The sequence below is a fragment of the Epinephelus fuscoguttatus genome, linkage group LG9, assembly GCF_011397635.1.
Source record: "Epinephelus fuscoguttatus linkage group LG9, E.fuscoguttatus.final_Chr_v1".
NCBI lineage: Eukaryota > Metazoa > Chordata > Actinopteri > Perciformes > Serranidae > Epinephelus > Epinephelus fuscoguttatus.
This window is the reverse complement of record NC_064760.1, coordinates 23,694,211-23,715,928: the sequence shown is the minus strand read 5'-3', so window position 1 is coordinate 23,715,928 and position 21,718 is coordinate 23,694,211. Positions and strand designations below refer to the sequence as shown.

The window sequence follows — 21,718 nt, the reverse complement described above, 5'->3', positions numbered from 1 at the left end:
ATGTTTTGGTGGCATTTCAGGACGCAGAGCTACCATCTCCGTAAAACACACTGTGCTCGACTTCACCACACCACAGACTGTATGGGTTGTAGCTGCTGCAGCAGTGGGCCAGTCGTACGTCACATTAAATCAAAGAGCGCTTGTGGTGATTGGCTGCGAGCAAAACCATACAAGTCGTCGTTTGTTTCTAGATCAGGGATTTAAAAAAAGATTGAATGCAGGTATTGTTTGACTGGAAAAGTTTTGATACTGCTTGGTTCTGGGTTATTTCAGTCAACACCTTTAAGCCAAGTCTAATTTCAACTGCTGACAGAATTCTCTTTTACTGGTTGGTGCCATCACTCAATATTTGTTTATTTATAGGTCTCTAAATTGTAAAAAAAAAAAAAAAACTAATTCATGGAAGCACTTTCATCCAAGAAGCTTCTTCAGTTCTTCTTGGATGAGAGGCGAAACGTCTTCAAGAAACACAAGCAAGTCCAGTTGCCTACGATATAACACTTATGATTACCATGACCTGGATGAATGAGAATCTTCACCGACATAGTGCAAAAGCATTTAACAGTTAACCTTAAAACACAATTAAGTGATTAAGGTGAAATGTTATGCAAAAAACACATGTGAATTTGTTCCATAAGAGGCCCACCACTTTATTTGAGTACATTTAAAGGTATACCTGTGCCTGTATTTTATTATTTTCTACTTATTTTCTGTGTCTGGGACATTTATGTGCGTGCTCCCTGACAGCGCTCGGGTGAGGTCATGCCAGACTGTAGCAGCAGGCATCCAAGAGACATAACACTGAAAAAATGCAAATCAAGTGCAAATCACTTCCCTCTCGGTGACAGCTTAGCGGCTCTGAACTGTAGTTGGGAACACACTGGCTTATTTATGTTTAATTTATCTTGGCTCGTTATTAGCTGGTAACTAGCTTATAGCAGTCCGGACCACTCTGCAGAGGGAGGGATGGTGTCCACAACAATGGCTTTATTGCAGTCTTTAAAGCAAAACACCAAACATGGCCTTCTAATGAGGTTTAACAGCCCCGAGAGCTGCTACCCTCCACATACACTCTGAAGTACACGTCACACCTTCACAGGTTACCCACAAAGCCAACGCCCTAAGGGGGAAAAGGGTGTGTCAGTAACACTGGAAAGCGTGTTTACAAACAGTAACCGACAATCCTGCGTATTATACCATTAAAGCATGAAACAAGGGTTTGTTTAGATTTAAATATGTCATTCAAAGTCTCAAGAGTTTATGAATATTTATTATTTTTAATATTTATTTAGTCAAACAGAAACTTACACAGCACAGCTATAAAAGGACATCATCAGTGCAGCTCCTACACACAGAGACACACACAGCTCACTACAGGACGCCTTATGTGGATAACATAAGGAACACACGTGCACACAAATACTAGTGAGAGCCAAAGAGCTACTGGCCCCTCTATAGTTTCACTGATTAGGATCAGATGCTCCAGAACAACTGCTTATGATGATTATTTCTGTCTTCAAAGAGACACAGGAAAAGTGACGAGGACACACACATGGATACAAAGACATTAAATAATGCGCAGACATTTTGATTCAGTGTCAAACCAGAGCCATAACTGCTCTGTGGTCTACATATGAGGGTATGTGTGTGTGTGTGTGTGTGTGCCCAAACAATGATCGTAAACGATGAAAGGAAGTCGGAGCTTTCTGGTTAAATTAACAGGGCAGTTAATGAGGTGAAAGGACGGCAGTATAGCAGCTCGGGTTCAGTAAGAGCAGAGGCCTTCGTTCACAGCGCACAGGGAAGCTGGTGGGAAATGGATTCCTTATTCTCCAGGTGTTTGGCATGAAATGACTTCCAAAAACAGAACTCATTATTTCCTCTGTGACAACAGAGATGAGAGAACATTAGTAAATGCTCCATTTAAAATGAAGAGGAATCCAATTTTGTGCACTGACGGTATGTTTGAACATTTGGACACTTAGTTAAAAATTATTGCTGGCATGAAAACAAAACCTGAAATTAGAATGTAGTCAGAATTATTATCGTACCACCACACACAGAGCAGTGAATATCAGGTAACATGCTTGAAACCCTCAAACCATGCTTATGCTGGGGTGTATTTATCCATACACTGAGTGCTCCATTCAGCTTTCCCTGCAGAGTTCACTACCCAATAAACATCTTTCTTGGCTCTAACTGTGGCTGAAGTTTATAATCTTCACTAACATAAACTGACCCGCACACAGAGAAAGGGAGGCTTCACTTTTCAGGTGGATTCAACTTAACAGTACCAACAGAGAATAAAGGACATGATTGATGCTTCTCTTTTTCCGATTTAAACAAAAAGCAGATGCAGAAGTTTCAGTCTGAAGGAACAGCAGCCAGCGAGGATATCAGAAAGAGGATATGGAAGGAAAGATGATAAAAGACAGGAAGCAACTCACCTTACATAACAAAGCTGAGGCCAGGGAAACTTCTCCAGCTATTTTTGGGCCTGCATCCACGTGGCTGGTATGACACAGCGTATGGGGTATTCCCAGGACACGCTGGTAATGGTTCGACTGACCACTACAGGAAGGAGATTAGTGCAAGTCATGACTTATCATAGTTCATGTTAGGAAACATTTCTGAGTCAGTGCTGTGAAAGAGAGGAGAAGGAGTTACAAGAAAGGTGTGTTTCCTCTGCGTGAGCACAACATCTAAAGTGGGATAGCAGCACTCTGAAGGTGCAGGGAATCTCAAAGGCCTCAGTTAAACATTTTATTTCTTTGGGTGGCTTGAGGGTCGTTTGCTGAAACACATGTCAAGGTAGGAAATAACTAAAATGAGCACCTCGTAGTTGCATTCCTCTGTGAACCAGTCAAGTTGCAGTTTGCGTTCATGTCTTTCCAGACTCATCTGTAGCAATCACACTACACAATGCTTTAAACGTGGGTGTTGCTACAAAGAAGCTGCATATTCTAAAATGTAGATGCTTCACACACAACTTCAGCCTGGCAGCACAGATCTAATCATCAGTTTTATGGTGGACACCTCAGATTAGAGTCATCAATTCAGTATCTGACCAAATGTCTCCCCTTCTGTTCCTGAGATATGATGCTGAGTGATGCTGTGCGTTCCAATACCCATACTACCATACTTTATAGTTTGCCAAGAAAAGATTTAGTATGTCCTAATACATAGTATGTCAAATCAGGTAGAAATAATAGGAATATTGATTAAGTGAACAAAATAATCCCAAATATAACAAACAACAACATGGCATAACTGTAAAATAACACTGACTGCAGATTTAATTTCACTGGCAAATATAATATGTTTGAATTTACAATCTGTGCAGTTATAACTTTAAAATTAAGATACATACTTTGCAAAGTAACAACAGCAGAGCTCCACAGGTTGATCTCAGTCTCTGGGGAACTCAGAAAGCAGTGTTTGTCTTATCTCCAAGGTAACGGATACAAAAGCGAGAGGGTCAAAGTTCAGGGCGTAATGTTATGAGAAAGTAGATTGTGTGCATACTGCATGCAACAGTAAGTACTTTTTAAGGGAAGCTGCAGTACATACTAAAAGTTAAAAAAAAAGAAAAAAGGATGCGATTCCGAATGGCCAGAAGTGTTTTTGCAGAACACTGTGATGTCACAGTGAAGTTGGCCTTTGACCTTGTGGATATAACATGTCATCACTTCATCATTTTATTCTATCAGACATATTTGTGAAGTTTTGTCATAATCAGCACATGAATTCTTGAATTATGGCCAAAAACATGTTTTGTGAGGTCACAGTGACCTTGACCCATGACCACCAAATTCTTATCAGTTCATCATTGAGTCCGAGTGGATGTTTGTGCCAAATTTGAAAGAATGCCCTATGCTCACGAGAATAAGACGGACCAGGGATCTCATTTATAAAACAGTGTGTAAGATCCATAATAAAAATGTACATACCAACAAAAACCAAAAAATGGCATGCGCCAAAAAATGTTCTACAATTTCTACAACCAGGCTTCCACCTCACCATCTGCATCGCCAATTTCCCATCTCCAAAATGTTGGTAAGCACGTGTCAAAGTTTCTCCCATCAAGTCTGTTTTTATACATCACAACTTTTGCGTGGAAGGTAGCGTATGCCTCTTTCAGGCCTCATTTTGTGCATACACAATGTTTATAAATGAGACCCCAGGTCACAGTGACTTTGACCTTTGACCACCAAAATCTAATCAGTTCATTCTCGAGTCCGAGTGGATGTTTGTGCCAAATTTAAAGAAATTCCCTACAGGTGTTCTTGAGATGTTACAGTCATGAGAGTGCGACAGATGGACAGACAACCTGAAAACATAACGCTTCTGACCAACGCCATAGACGGCGTAGAGGCATGACAAGTAAGTTGAAGCCAAATTCGAAAACTTCCTATTTTAGTTTAGATATTAGTTATTGCATATGTAGAAATAGAGATGGCGGAGCAAAGAAGGAGGTCATACAGTATTAATGACAGCAACAGAAGGGTTGGGACAGAGATGGAGAGGTGACAAATAATGAGGAAAAAACAAGATCAGTGTGAGGCACAAAGTGTTCTCTCTCTCTCTCTCACACACACACACACACACACACACACACACACACGCACAGAGTTTATTGTGAGGGATCATGTTGTACACTGGCAATCAATGCTGGAAAATATCTCTGGAAAACCTGGAGCTGTGGAAAAAACCCTGGAATTTCTCTGTAAGAATATCTAACAAAACTGTTTATTCATTCTTCTGCTGTCCTCTGGCAATAAAAATATAGTTTGACTGCAGAGTGCACAAACTATCTGCTATTTTACTGCACCATGTGTTTACATGACGGAGAGGGGACGAGCGGGGAAGAGAGTGAGAAGTTTGGAGAAATGTGCTTCAAAAGGAATTTACTTTGGCAGAAATACAGGAATACAACTGCGCCAGAAACTCCCCCCCCACACACACACACACACACACACACACACACACACACACACACACACACACACACACAGACATCTGACCACACCGACAGACGACATGCACACTTTTCAGCGTGAAACAACGAGCCGGCCACATCATTAAATTACTTAAGACATTTTTAATAGTTCTGTGTAGCAAACAGAATGACTGTGTGCATTATTCTGTATACATCGAGCAAAGAAAAAAACAAAATCTTGTTTCCATTCAAATACATTAAAATAAATCAACCATAAAAATTCACATAGAAAACAATCTCTTAAAAAAAAAATTACTGAACATAAGGAATGCCTCAAATTAGAAAACAATTATTCCAGTGATGTTCTGATATCCTTTTTTAAACCTTTCTCTTGTTAACGTTGAAATCAGTTTGCAGTATCTGGTACACACAATCACCTGGAACTGTCCACCAGGGTAATAAATCAGCAGTTGTGTCTCAGGTTTTACAGCTACGACATATTTTGTGCTGGAGAGCAGGCGCAGCAGTCATTATTCTCAATGTTACTGGATTAAATTGCAGCACCAGCACCTCTACACCTACTGTACTTGACGAACCTCATTTCTTTTTAAGTGTCAGTGACTCCATGTACGAAAGCATTTAAATTTTAATTGAAGTTAATGAATAAATGCTGGTGTTGTTGAGAAAAGATGTGACTTTTTTAAATTCCTGAAAAGCTAAACTTTAGGGAGCTTTACAGATTTTCTAGCGTGGTAAGACCATCTTGATGACGTGAGCTCAACATTTTCTTTCTCTCTCTATCAGTCAGGACTCGGTGCCGCCCCAAACATTCCAGAAATTAAAATCCAATCAAGAGTCCGCACTATAGTTGACAATATAACTATATATAACCGTCCAGGCACTGTGTTGTATTCGATGACATAAAATGGAGGCTGCAGCTTGCAGAGCAGTGATGGCGGTTCCTGAAGCAACAGGCGCCACCTCTGACATTAGTGGAGCAGACACAGCAATATGGAGAAATAGAGTCAATGACGTCAATTAAACGGGAAAAGACGTTTTTGCTGTTCTTCCATCTGGATTTGGGAAAGCTTGATTTATCAACTGGCTACGTTGGTGATGAAGATGATGTTTCCCAGTGTTTTGTTCTGCTGATTGGCAGACAGAGGTTGTCTGTCAAGGTGAGTGCTCCTGCCCACTCAAAGTGTTTGGGGTGGCACAGAGTCCAGACTGATACAGAGAGCGAAACAGAATATTGACCGTCTCTCCAGGCCAAAGATTTTCCTCAATCACAGGCAAAATGAAGCACTGATCTCTAATCAGCGGGTTTACAAAGACCGCTGGAGTCCACCCAGTAGTTTTTACATCCTGAGGCTGGCTGGGTGTCAGAGCTGGAGTACACACACTACAGTATTGTGTTTGCATAGTTATAAATATTGCGTGGTACGGCTGACATCACCTCTCAGGATTCCTGTCAGATATTACACCACAACATCATGGCAACATGTTTGCTGATTGCTACTGAATACAAGTAAGAGCAAGGCCAGACATTCAGAAACTACTGCTGCAGTTCAGTGGGAGGGAAAGTGGGTGAAAACACACTCAAACACACACACACACACACACACACACACATACTTGTCTCAGCAGTTTTTGGGCAGTTTTCCAGTGTGCTATATCCTCAGCAGAAAGACCACAAAGCTGTTTATGAAACCTAGGATTTATGACAGCATGGTCGGTACCGTACAGTAATTACAGATGGTAACATACACGCATGCACTCAAACCTACACGCACAAACACACACACAGATATGTAGGAAGTTGAGCGTGCACATTAAACTAAATATAGGCGGCTTACTTCACACAGTCATTCTCATACACATCAACACACAGGCATGTAAACTGCTCATGTACAGAAACACCCTTTCAAAAAGTTTTTTTTGGTTTGACTGTGGAAGAACTTTCTCCTCCAATTTATCTCTACGTCCCTCTGAGGTTTATAGGAATGTTCGTGGATGTAAGCAGGTTGTCTTCATATAACTTTTGTGGGCACGTGTGGTAGCTTGGACAAGTTTTTGTTAATTATCTCCATTTATATATGTGAAATTTAACATATGCATGCACACCAGTGAACTAAATCCCTTCTCAGAAAACAAAACACACTGTAACACCCAGGTGATGACTACTGTTGGACTGGTCTGCACACAGCATCCCAGTGCAAACTGACTGGACTAAACCTGGGAGTGAAATGACAAGACTGGATTTCTATTGGTTGGCACTTTTTTTCAATAACACAGCAACAATGATTAACACTTACAAACAGTAACATACAGTATATCAGACAAATACAAATCAATATGTTTCATGAGTTAAAAAAAAAAAAAAATGTGAAAAAGCGCAAAGTGGTCTTGGCCTGGAACATCCAGAGAAAACTCTACGAAGCACCCGCAGGAGGTGCCGAATTCCAGACATTCCCAGTTCAAATTTGGGATTTGGAAATAACCGCTATAAAGGGGTGGATCCCTCCTGAGTAAGTCTTTGGAATCGTTTAAGATGCCCTTTGATGAGTGACAGGTGAAGCAAGTGAAACAGACAAAAATACATGAACTGATATGTGCACATGCCGAGGAAAGCAAATCTTTATGACACCGGCAAAGATCCAAAGGTTGACGAGAGATGTGCAGGGTTTGTGGCTGAGGTGACAGCCCCGCACTCATCCTCTGCCACTCCCTGTCCTCCCAGAAGACACAGACAATGCTACCCTAAAAGATGCTAAGACAAGGGTAGGAGACACAGGGCTTTTTTTGTCTTTGAGCTAATCTCAGGTTGATATTGGCCCCTGGAATGGCTATGAAATACATCTGCATTTGGATATCACTGACTCTGTGAGTAAAAAAACTTTCTGCCCTGGATGCCTAATTGGACCGAGAAGGAGCAGCGTCCAGTAACTCCTCTAATGACTCCGCTCCTTCTATTTTAGGCTCCTCTGTCTCCTCTAACTTTTTCTTCTTAATCTGCACTTTGCTGGATGAAGGCGTCTCTTCCTGCATCAGCTCTTTGGCCAGGATGTTGGTCACTGCATGACCAGCTCGTCGGTGGTTGGCTGAGAAAGAGACAGAAACAGACTGAGTAAGATAAACATATAAAGGGGACATTATAAATGTGTACACCATAACATAATCTATTCAGATATGTCAGTGCATGCCATGAAAAGACATATCTGATTGTGCAAAAAAAGGATGCAAAAATATATCAGTCAAACAACACATCAACAGGTTGATACTTAAAGGGACAGTTCACCCCAACATCAAAAATACATGTTTTCCCTCTTACCTGTAGTGCTATTTATTATTCGAGATTGTTTTCGTGTGAAATGCAGTGTTGAAGATATCGGTTGTAGACATGTCTGCCTTCTCTCAAATATAATGGAACTAGATAGCACTCAGTTTGTGGTGCTCAAAGCACCAAACACTACATCTGATAAACTCAACAGCAATGTCTCTTTCCAGAAATCATGACTTGGTTACTCAAGATAATCCACAGACCTTGTTGTGAGCAGTTTCATGTAGGAACTATTTACTTTCTACTGAACTACACACTGCCATCTGTATCACCACGCAGAAAGAAGTGTGCATCTACTCATGGACGAGAGGCATGGAGGAGATTCCACCTCCTGCCTAAAGCTCTGTAGCTGCCTTTCTGGCCTTCACGGCTCTTCACGACATTTATGCCTCCTGTCTAAACCCAGCATTCTCACCCAGATGTGCTCTCAGACACATACATTCAGAATGCATGTAACATTAATCGGTAGTACTGACATTATTCGGTCAGTACCCTTAACAGTACCGAGATCAGTACCCAACTCTGCTGATCTGTGGATTATCTTGAGCAAGCAGGTCATGATTAGGGTTGGGTGTCATTTGTATTTTTTCCGATACTGGTGCTAAACTCTTGGCACACTATTAACAAATTTACATACACAATCACATAATATATTTCACACTAAATGTCAGATACAGTACTAGGGCTGCCCCTTGAAAGTCAGAGAATCGAACCATCAGTTGGAGAGCAGTCGACTGAGATTGCTTCGAGTTGAGCAGTGTTGCTTTTTTTGGTTTGTTTTTTTAGCAGTTGTTTCAGTTTCAGTTTTCTAGTTTGTGTGCTGTGCAGTGTTCTTCTAGAGACGTTTTGAAACCCAGATTTTGCTGTGGAGTGAGCACTCTTAACTTTCACACTACTTTTTGGTACAGGCTGCTGCAGACATGATGCAGCAGCCTCACTGTAACAGAGACACACACGCTCCCCCTCTGTCTCTCAGCTGCACACTTGTTACGCACAAAATCTGGCACTGAAATCTGCGTTATAATTAGGTCCCAAAGGTATTGTCATAAAGGGATAGCACAGGGTTTCGGTATCCAACCCTAATCATGACTTCTGAAAAGAAACATTACTGTTGAGTTATTCCAATGTATTTTTTTGGCACTTTGAGCACCACAAGCAGAGTGCCATCTAGTTCCATTATATTCGAGAAAGGGCAGACATCTCTTCAGCTGACATCACCAACACTCAACAACTCACACCAAAACAATCAAGACAGATAAATAGCACTACAGGTGAGAGGTAAAATATGTATTTTTGGGGAGGTGAACTGTCCCTTTAACATTTTCATTGACTGAACACACGGCCACAATATGTGCCTTCAAGGACACCATAGACTTGTGCTTTGAATGATAAAACACAAAATGGATGCTCCCTTCATTTCCAACATACACATACATGCATTACCATGACACACAAATGGCTTAATGGTGTGTGTGTGTGTGGCTTAGTGTGACATCTGGAGCCACTCACTGCTGATGTCAGATTAGACTCAACTTGATCTTGACGAAGTGGGAAACATTAGGAAAAGGGGAGAGCAAAACGAGGCATGAGAGACATTTAGAGGAAGTGGGGCTGATGTGATGGAGGAATAGTGAGTGTGTAAAGCAGCAGAAAGAAGGGGTGAGACACCAGGAGGAGCGGGATGATTCACGCTGTGGGAAGATTACAGAGGCAGGGATGAATGAAAATGAGACGAACATGGGTGGAGAGATTGAGTAAGAGGAGGAAGGAGCTGTAGGGAATGACGGAAGGAAGTAGTAAAATAGATTGCACACAAACAGTGGATGCAGTGAGGAAGGGTAAGAGATGCACGGGGACGCAGAGAAGCAGAGCGAGTGTGACAGATTGTGCCCTGAGGATGCTGTCGTCTTTATTCTTCTACCTGCTTACTCTGTTATTTCCATCTCCTCCCACACACACACACACACACACACACACACACACACACACACACACACACACACACACACACACACACACACACACACACACCAGCAGCAACAGTCTTGCCTTTATCTCTCAATCCCTCCCTCCATCCTTTACCATTCTTCATTCTCCTGTGTGGGAGGACAGCTGTGCAGCAGCGGCCATTTTGAATTATATAGGTCAGTGGGAGATTGTGTTTGTGTGTATGTTAAGAGCTCAGGGGCTATGAATAAAAGGTTAACATCAGTACAGGACACATTTGTTATCATACACACACACATTGACGTAATGTGTTCCTGTGGCTACTGATGAGAAACAAAAAACAGATCAATCCGACAATGTCATGATGCAAACCAGTAGCAATACACATGCAAATGAACCATGGTAACACAAACAACAAACCAAGACCTGACACATGGTTCTGACGGAGAAGAAACAGACACACAAAAACACAAGTTACCGAACACGTTTCCAGAACTAGCTGTGACAAAGACACAATTGAGTCTGGGGAGAGAGAGGAGAGGGAGGATTTTGAGATTTCGAGTCATCTTCACAGTTGACTTGTGAGCCTCAGCTGGACTGATCAGCACAGACAGCTGGGGTGTCAAATAATCATTTCACACACTTTCCTTGGAGAGACACACAGATCACTCGTCATCTCTTATGAACACCAATATCTCTCTCTCTCAGTCAACTCTCAAATATGTCCTCCATGTCTATTTCTGTCCCCTTTCCAAACCTCTCTCCCTTACTCATAAACTTACTAATTAGAAATTATGCAAATGACCCAAAAACCGAGAGAAACAGTGCACGTCAGTGTGGGTGTTATTCTATGTGTATGTGTACTGTGCTGAGCTTGTCCTAAAAAAAATCCAACCTGCAGAGAAAAGCTCTTCAAAGGCTGTCAACCCAGCTCCTCTCTCATCCTCCTCCACTCCCTCTGAGAGAGAGAAGACGACGAGGAGGAAGGGGGAGAAGAGTCAGGATCAGAGGGTTGTGTCACTGGAGGCAGCATGGGAAAAGATGAATTTAGACAGAAACCTGCAGATTAAAGTTAACGAGCAGAAAATTCTTGGAGAAGATGTGCAAAGTTTCACTGGCTTTAAATATAGTTAAATTATGTGAACTAAAACAGCCTCAGAAGCAAATACATCACTGACAGACAGGTTTCAATGAGCATATCAAGTTACATTTAAATAGAACCTCATATAACCTCACCAGGAGAAGGCTGGCGATATAAACCCGTGGCCATAAACCTGTACAGCTTATCATGCACATAACTGTCCATATTTCTTATGTTTAATCTCATTCTATTCGTGTTTATTCTATTGATGTATATACTGTAGTTACGTTTCGCACTTACAGCATCAGCACAGTGACAATATATATTTTATTCTTTAATATTTTCATAGCTTACAATGCACATTTCTATTTCTATTTAATGTTACTGCTTTATATTTACGTACTTTTATTTCATACTTTTATTCTTACAACTCTCTGTTCTTAACATCGGAGCGACTGTAGCGAATCACAATTTCCCCTCTGGTATCAGTAAAGTATTTCTGATTCTGATATTCTATTTTTATTGTTAACGAGTCCCATGAAAAGACCCAAACAAACCACATGCAAGTCAGTCTCTCAGATGTTCCCTCAGGTCTAATTGTATTTGTTCCTACTACATATCTAAATCAGGTCAACAGGAAGATGTATTTTCATTTATAAAAAAGGCATAATTAGTTTTCTAAAACAGCCGGGCACTTCTGCACATCAGGTCTGAATTTTTAATCACACTAACTGTGAAACATTTGTCCGTCATTCCATTTTCTGCATTTTCACATCCATCAAAATCCTTGAGAGAGTTGTTTGACTGTGAGGTAGTGAAGAAAATGTGGCGTAACCTACATTCCCAACAAGAGAGGAACGAGGCGTACAGTATCATTTCATAACTGATGATGATAATGATGAGGAGGATGCAACAGCGGATAGGACTACACTCAGAGAGAGTGACAGTGTGGAGACAGAAAAGGGAGGACAGCTCAGCACTTTCAGCCAAAGTGCCAATTACCAGATGTGGGTAGAGAGTGGCGAAAGCCAGGGAGTTATTTTATTAAGAGACAGATTTAGATTTTAAAAAAGCGCACACTGAAAACATAAATATTTGGGGACAAATAAGAAAACTATAGAATATAACCAGACTTATACTTCAATGAATTACTCTGGGTTACAGCTCCAGCAGCCAAGTTACCTTTCACCAAAAATGAAGTGGAATGATCCTGCAGCTTGTAGCTTTCAGGTGAAACTAACGCAGCAAAGAAATAATCTTCTGTCCTACACAGTCAGATTGAAAACAGTTGTTAAATGTCATATGTGGCTCTGGAAGAAGTCGTCTAAAGCCTGAAAAAAAAACCAAAAAAAAAAAAACTGATGATGAAACGTAGGAGCCAGGGTTTTTGGAACTTGACCCACACTAGGGACTGAAACTCAGGATATCTCTGCCTCTGCTGCCTCGATTTTCAGCACTTGTGGAGTGCAATACTGAAAAAGCTGGAGTACCTCTTTAACACGTGGCACTACAAACATAGGAAATTCTCAGCATGTGTATCCTATCCAGAAACTTGCTGTGATGCTGTCTAAATGATCCATGCACTTGGCATGGAGCCTGGTGTGTGCAGCAGTAGGAAGTCAGACGTCGGGACTCACAACAAAGACTGCTTTTGGGTTTGTTTACTGGTGGGCGTGAGATTCAATGAGTGTGTTTGCACATCGAGGGGCAATCAGTCGCAGAAAGAGTGAAGTGAAAAGATCATCTGTAACACATTACACTCCAGGAGACTAAATAATGACTGCCTGATGAGGGAAGGAACGCTTTGTTGTACAGTATGTGTGTGTGCTGACCTTATGAGGGGAAAATACAGAAACAGGGAGAGCAGTGAGGAGATTATTTGCAACCATGCCGGTGTAGGGCAGCGTGAGATAGGAAGCTAAGCTTTGTCGAGGTTTACTGAGAATACCCACTTCCTCTGTGATCACAGTTAATGCCTACCCTATAACTTTATTAGGACAGTTTCTGCATGGTGTGATGCCAACGGCTGACAAGGAAGCAGCCATCTTTATTCTCTTAGTTTACTGTCAGTACGGCAGCTGCAGCAAAGCCACAGTCACGTGACAGCATGGTAGCAGTGCCACGACTAGCATGATGTTGTATTTGCAGATGTAGACTGAACCTCCATCAGTGTCTCCAGCTTAGCAGGGACTCATATCGCCCTCCTCAGGCCACACTGCGTAACACACTGCTGCTCTGCACTAAAGGACTGTGGGAAAGAGTGATGTCATCTAGCACCCCTATTGGCTTGTGTGTGTGTGGGTTAGTACTGATGTCCAGGCATGTCTTCCATGACACCGACTGGGCTCAACTGGTGTCTATGTGTGGCTTGCTGGCATATATTGTCACAGTGGGTGTTTAGTATGCATGTGACATCACCGCCACTTCAGTAATGACTTGATTGATGAGTGCACTCCTATTGGTCTAAATTATCACCTCCTGTGTGTTTGTGTGAACATCTGTGACATCACAAATCTCTATAGGGGTAGTTTCTTTTTTTTGTAGGAGCAGACTGTCTGCAGAGGCAGCGTGTGCCTCTATTGTTGCTATCCCCTTTATCTCCGTCTCTCTGTTGTGATTGGTGCTTTGTCAACTTGTTGCTACTGTGATTGGTTGCTCTGGCAAGGGTCGTGACCCAGCAGATGGGTCTATAGTGAGTGTTTAGGCACGTCATTCCTCTACACACGAGTGCCTTTGAATTGCTTTAAACACATACTCACAAATTAGGCTAATAAAATTAGCCTAAGCCGAGCTGACAAAAGGTAGATAGACCATACCTTACTATCTAAAACTGTGATAGTGTCTAAAAAACTATGCAAGGGTGTCTGTCCTCTGGAACGCAACACATCTGTTTGGGTGCATCTATTGGTATGAAAACATCCATGTGTTTCTTTGTATCAGTATGCAAGCATCTGGTGTGTGTGTGTTTTGTCTCTGTGTGTTTTTAAAGGGGGTGGCATGTGGGGGGGTAGACAGACGGAGGGCAGACAGCTGAGGATGCCCCATGCAGTCTGCCCATTCTACACAACCAGCAGCACAAACACACACACACACACACACACACACACACACACACACACACACACACACACACACACACACACACACACACACACACACACACAGAGCCGAGCTACAGGTCAAAGGTGAGGTGGTGTATAGCCTCTGCAGCCTCGTGGCTTTCCATTCTATCACAATGCTATGACACAATAAGCATGACAACACACTCAATAGGCCCTTAGAAGTCTCTAAACACAGAGTTGGTGACATCAGAAGTCGCCACAGCTGTGAGAAGACCAAAGAAAGAGGAGGGGAGGGGACTGACACACTTCACGTAATCAAGATGAAAACAAGCACAATGGAGGTCTGTAGCTCCAAACACAAACAGAATGTATGTGCCGTTTTACCATTTTATATCAACATATGGTAGATGGAAAAATGTATATATATAAAGTTGATAGCGGTTATAGTTCTGACAACTGACATTTTCAATCTAAAAAGGTTTTGAATGCTGTATGTGTGGCTACTAAATGTATGGCATGGACTGTGTAAGGCTCTAAACGAATTGCCCTTTTGGACTAATAAAGTTGAACTGAACTGAACTTTGTTGAGCTATTATTACAATGTCTGACAACAAAATAGATAAAAACATTGAAACTTTGTAATTACACCTCAAGCCAAGTTAAATCTACACCCACCACTCTGCTGTGAGAGGGTTGTTGTGTTCTCATTTATCTGCTCTGATCTTATCTGGACCAGCTGACTGTTATCAAACATGTTTGATAACGTCCTCAACAAACAGCAATTGAACAAGCTGAATTCTTACACTTGAGACATTACGTATGTCGGCACAGACCGTAATGTGAGATGTCCTCTGATGAAACAGCGTCTGGGTGCCCAGCTTAATAGAGTAACGGATCTGATTACATGTTACATGCTGCAGTGGCCTGATGCATACATTTGCATTTTGTTAAACAATTTCCCTGAACATACAATACCTTACATTGTCATTAAAGCTACTGCATGCTTTAAGAACTCCACCAAAATAATCATTACAAAAATCTCCATTCCATTCAGCATTTGCAGCTTAGCTCTGTATTGTTATTTCTGACTCTTAGAACTTGAAACTTAGAAATAGGAAGCTATGAGCAGAGCCTTAAAGGAGCTATTTACGACATTCAGAGCATATTGATCATTTAGAGTCTGATTCAGGTTTTCTGCACACAGCTTTTGACATGGAGGTGGCTAAGAGGCAGCTAGCAGCTAACGGCACTAACATCACTAATAACAGTAAAAGTGTTGAAGGGGTCAACGCTGCTAGCATGGGGTGGAACCGCAGGGTGGGCACTATGCATCTGCAATGACACCGTGAGCCAGGCTGGGCTTATCAGCTGTAACTGCTGCATGAGCAAAGTGCAAAGCTGTAGGAATTAGCCAGCCAGTGGGACACACACACAGGACTTAGATGCACTAACATGCACTTGCTGCCAGACTGTCTACTAAGAAAATGAACAGAGAAGCTCAGGTACAACACACAGATAGGGAGTGTGACTACATTCTCTGCTCAGGAGGCCATTACTCCACTATATCTTAGTAAATAGTTGTTTGCTGCTGTATTAATGCTCTGAATGTTGTATACAGAACCTTTAAGGCAGCAAGATTCTTCTACCAGATCAAAAATATGGTTGGGAGTGGCTCTTGGAGTGACTCTAGGCACTGGGTTATGTAGCACAACTTGTTTGAAATGAGTTTATGAAAAGTTTTACATTTCTGCAAGTAAAAGAAAATACTTGTAAAAGTAACTTCAAGTGTAGTGCATATTTATTCATGGCTTGATAGGAGCAGATACAGATACATTTGCAACACCTGTCTTAAAAAATAAAGTACAAACTTCACTGATGTTTTGACTGACATTAGAATAAGTAAATCATTTTTTCCCATTTGGGTAAACTCTGATGGAGTGCTTTATTTACCCCAGATCTATATCATGTGGAAAAAAAATGTGTCTTGACACCAACATTCTTCCTGATTATTACTACTGCTATCTCAAATGCAAACCTCATTATATATAATCTATTTTAAGGTGACCATAATACCAAGGTATTAAGGTGACTCTGTAGCTGTCACTAAGATGAGGGAGCAAAAACGTATAAAGCACTTTCACCACAAAGTGCAGGTTCAAGGAGTGATGTACATAAGTTGACCGTATAACCCAAGCTACTGCTTTAGGAGTCAGTAGAGAAAGTAAATGAGAAAGCAGATGTACCAGTGTTCCATTATACAGCTATATAAAAGACACATACTAACTTCAGGAACCACTTGCAGTGCAGCATGGTACACTGAAAACTGAAAAAGTACCTCAAAACTGTAGACTGAGTAGATGTACTTAGTTATATTCCACCTCTGGTTATTATATAACAGGCACGGAACAAATTAAGTGATTTATCCTCCTCCTGTACACAGTAAATTGTATAGCTATATTACACAGTATAGAGTAAACACTAAAATACTCTCCATGCCTACATAATCTGGATAGAGGAGTGTTTTTTGCCTGCTCATACAGGCTGTCTGTGGCCCCATTGGTGCCAGATATATATCAGCAGAGCCAGAGTCAGGATGTGCCTCCTCCCACTTCAGCTCCACTAAATTAAGACCTCTGACTCAACCAACCAGTCAAATACACACTCCCATTGTGTGTGGGTGAAAGACTTCCCGGGTGTATGAAACAAAGTGGGTAACTGGAAAGGAGCAGTCTTTAAACATGAAGAAAATTTAAACTAACAAAGATGAGATTGCCTAAAAGCCACAGCAGGGCTTCACACTCTCCACATCAGCCATGGAAAACCCTGAACTTTGGCAAAAGAAAACAAAAATGACAAGACGGAGGGAAAAGTGGAGACAGGGAGGAGGCACTGAGTAGAGATGTGATACACACAGACACTTATATTTTCCTTCTTCTGTCCTACCACAGACAAGTGTGCGTAGGGAGGAAGGCTCTGACTCTCCTCTCTCTCCCTCTGTGTCTCAAACACACATGTGAAGGTATTTCCTGTTAGGAGTGTGAGGTGGCCAAACAGTATTATGGGTGACTGACTAAGCCCTCGAGTGGGCCCCATTTTCTCTCATACAGTGCTCTTTTCCCCTGCTCCCGCTTCTCTCCCTCCATTTCCTCCTTTCACTGTTGTCTCTGCCAGTTTAGTGGTGATGAGCGCGAGCTGTTTGTGATTAGAGAGAGCTCGCTGCACTTAGCGATTTTCTCAGCGTGACTTAGAGGACCACTTGTTACAACCCCTGTTTAATTGCTGTGGACAATTACTGCTAGCAGGCTATATAAATGCATTTGGTAATTGAAAGTAAAAAGGATGAAAGTAAGATAAAAGACAGAGAAAGAAAGAGAGACATAAAAAAGAAAGAAAGAGTGCAGTCTGCCCGCCGGCTCTGAGCTATTCCACTCTGGAGCACCGCTTCACATCTGGCTTCTATTGAGGGAGGTATTGGGTTGCACACACTCTTCCCCTGCCTCTCTTATGTGTGAATACTCGACCCACACATGAGTGCATGTGAACAAACACACATACAGGCTCGCCCTCTCTCTCTCTCTCCCTCTCTCGGTTAATGGGCACTGGACACTTTCCCACTCACATAGTTACACACAACTCAAGGAATCATATTACAAAGTTACTATCCCGACTGCTCACACTGCCCCATTTTCATTTGCATGGTCTTACCATGACATATTAGCCACAGCATGTGGTATGAGTACAAGTTTAAAAACAGACAACAGAAAAGAGGGAGAAAAATACTTTAGTCTCCAATAAGTGAATGTAACTGGATTGGGCAGAGGGACACACAGCAGAATAAGTAGCTAACCAGATTACTGGCCTGAGCTTAAAGACTGAACAACATGGCCTGAATGAAAGTCAATACAGACTGGATTAGTGCTCAGGAGTATGTCCTCATATACAGGACATGGACCCAATAATGACTAAAACAGTGTTCCTACTTTTTGTTCAAAGAAAAATGGAAAAAAGATTTTGAGTTCTTACACTATAAATTTTATGATTGAATTTCGTGTATTCATACCAACCAGTCATGGTACAGGGGTCACAGTACGGTGAACACAGCTGCAAGCAGAATACACAGTTTGTACATTAATGCATGTAATGTGGAACCGAAGTCCACAAGCGCAAGTTCAGCCCGCAAATTTTCAGCCGTACGCTGTTAGCAACATGTGCTGAAGTTAGCACAACAAACTGATAGTCAGTCACACTACAGCGAGTGCAAATGAAACACCAGGACTGGAAGACCCGACTGCGGGTTCCTGGTCAGCATAAACTGCACCAGAGGGAGACAAGTGTAAAAGACAAGGACCATGTGTTGACACTTGTAGGAGAAATGAATAGAAACACATCAAACACCTATTTATGGCATCATGATGCGCCAATCATGGGGATGACAAATGTTTGGATATACAGTGGAACTAACTGAAACAATTCTCCGAAAGCACAAGTTTTACTTTTTAGTATTCTATGTACACTGGTAATTTCAATGTCATGGCCAAGTCTAATGAGTTTAGAATTGAAGTCTACCTTAAATATGCACTGTGGCCATGACAGGGCAGGAAAATGACAGCACCTATGTATGACCAAGGATCAGACTAATTGTGAGACAGGTGGAAATGATTAGATTTGTTAAGAAGCCACGACAGATGCTTTTACAGCCTGTGGTCATCTATTGCATTTTGGGAAAGTGTTCAGTGTTTATACAGTGTAATACAGATGTGGTGGGTGGAGGATTTGTCTGTCTTTGGCACTTGCACTACTGTCTGCTAAAAAAGAAAAAAGGAACTATCTTTTCATATGTATTTTTCTTTGTGTGTGAACCAAACTCTCACCAAACCCTGACTTCTGTGTACCACCCTAGTGTCTACAACTTCCATTTTCAGCATACTGTGTGTTTTTCAATTTGCACTTGTGTAAGTTGCATACTGGACCATGACTGGCTTCCCAACAGGTTGTAATGTCCACTCATACTTATATGTAAATGTCTTAAAAACTTAGATTAAGACTGAGCAGAAAAACATTCCTTCTTCAGCAGATACATTTGAAACAATGATATGCAAAACACATTTTTACGTGGAGGGGGGACTTAAAGTGAAAACAGACAACTTTACAAACCAGTTGGTATTATGGTTGGCTCTGCTGGGGCAAAGACAACTGAACAGCATTTTGTTTTCCTCAGAGCCTAGCAACTACCAACAACACAGGGCAAACTGCAATTTGTTTTCTAAAGTTACCACTGTTGTTCCACCGTCCGCCAGTACCACTACTGCGGATAGTAACTGCAAATAACTTACAATGATAAGGTTTGGTAACTTAAGTTAGCTACAGATAGCTACTGGGGAAAACAAAAGCAGTAGGCTCTTCCTCTTTTGTTTGTGCAATGGTTAACACAGTTTCTTTGTGTTGTAAATTGAGCCTTTATGTTCCTGGGAGATCATAACAGGTGGCAGTCAGCATTACAAAGTGAAAGCGAGGCTTACAGAGAACCAATCTAATCACTGGTGATGTCATTACTCTATAGACATTACATTGTGCAATCAAGGTTTACCTCATAATGATAAGTTAAAGCTAAAAACAACTTGTCTATTTCCACTTTATTTGTATTTTGTTCATACTTTTTAAAATAAATTGTGCCTATCATCCATGCACCCACTTCCTTTAACTTTCTACTCACACACTGGTTTATCCTCCTTAGCTCTACATTCATATTCCTCTTACATTTTCCTACAACCACACCCTCACCAGTTGTTCCTCTCTTAAGTATCCTGCTGTCCACACCCACCCCTTGGCACCCTGCCTCTTCTTTTGTTGTTGTGCCAACCATTGGTGGAATTGGCTTTGCCCCCCCTGCAGCCGTGGCCAGAGAATACAACCACAACCCACAGTCTCTGAGCCATGCAACAGATGGAACAGAGACATGGGGAACACAAACAAATCTGTTGTTGTGTATTGACAGAAACATAGAGACAGAGAGGGAGAGAGATGGAACAAATGTGTCTCATATGCTCCACATGTTTCAGTATAGTATGCATACCACAAATGTCGGTGAGTGGAAACAGAAATCTGTAAATCAAGTAAGACATGACACTTTGAAACATCTGCATGTTTGATGAAGATTTATGGCGCTGCTGGTGTGTGAGTACCTGCTTGCCGTGGTCCTCTCTTTCTCCTGAAAGCAGCGCCGGACTGCAGCGCTTCCAACAGGCCGTCCATGATACCAGTTTCATCACCCTCTGTAAACATCAAAATATAACATCAGCATCATCAAACACTGGATTGAATCAACAAGTGGAGTCACATTTTAACTTTTATTTATGTCTCACACACACACACACACACACACACACACACACACACACACGACTCCATAACCACAACCATGTTATTTTAAATCAATACAACCTTAAAATACACACTAATTTTGCTTCCCACCAACAGGGGAGTGATTGGTGGTTTTTCTAAACCCTCTACCTATCACTGTTTCTCTCAGACACGCCAACACACACGTGGGCAGAGAGGTTATTTACCAGCCACGTGGCCACGTTGGTAAATTAGCTACATTAACCTAGATAGCCAGTGACCTAGTTCAGATACTGTCTCTGCTGGGGGCTACACACCACGTTCTGGGAGATAACCTCTATAACACAAACACAGCCTTACTGGACAGACACACCCACTGAAACCAAACCTCCTCATAAACATTAAAATACTACAGAATGAATGAGTAATTGCAGGTTGCAGTTAAAAAGGTGCTGACTGGAAAAGGAACCTTGGATCTGTGCGTGCGTGTGTGTGTGTGTGTGTGTGTGTGTGTGTACAGGTACAGTTAGTACGGGTGGTCATATTGTTTGTGTTTGTTTACATCCACATTCTCTGCACAGACTCTGGTGGTCTGAAAAATAAGGGATCAGGGAAGGAGGGGGGTACTCCATGGTGACGCTGCTGTGTGTACAAGTGTGTGAGTGTTGTCATGATTGTTTTGTGGGCAGGATTCAGTGGCATAGCTCAGCGCTCAGGCAGATGGTTTTAATTATTTCTATTTGAACCTGAATGGAGACAGAGGGGTCTGGCAAAGGGGGCAGTGAGGTTGGGGGTTAAAGGTTTATGTCGTCACCTCCCCAACCCCCCAAACACCAACACACACAGCTCTGCTCACACAAACACACATACACACATACACACTACACCTAATCCTGCAGTAAGCCATGAAGCAGATGGCCTGTGGTCTTGCCTGTCACGTCAGAGAAACTCTCCCTCATACACTCCACAGGCCTTCCACAGCTCACATACACCCCTCAATGTTCATGTCG

At 41.9% G+C, this 21,718-nt stretch overlaps 1 protein-coding gene across 1 annotated transcript in view; it reads right to left on the bottom strand.

Annotated features, from left to right (window-relative positions):
* Positions 1-5,081: 5,081 nt before the first annotated feature.
* LOC125895029 (protein diaphanous homolog 1) overlaps positions 5,082-21,718 on the bottom strand; it is a 52,293-nt gene continuing 35,656 nt past the window's right edge. The window contains exons 10-11 of the mRNA XM_049586799.1: positions 20,552-20,641; positions 5,082-8,040 (exon numbers count right to left, since the gene is read on the bottom strand). Of these exons, the coding sequence (XP_049442756.1) occupies positions 7,853-8,040; positions 20,552-20,641 (278 nt within the window). The 3' untranslated portion in view covers positions 5,082-7,852. The remainder of the gene's footprint in view (positions 8,041-20,551; positions 20,642-21,718) is intronic.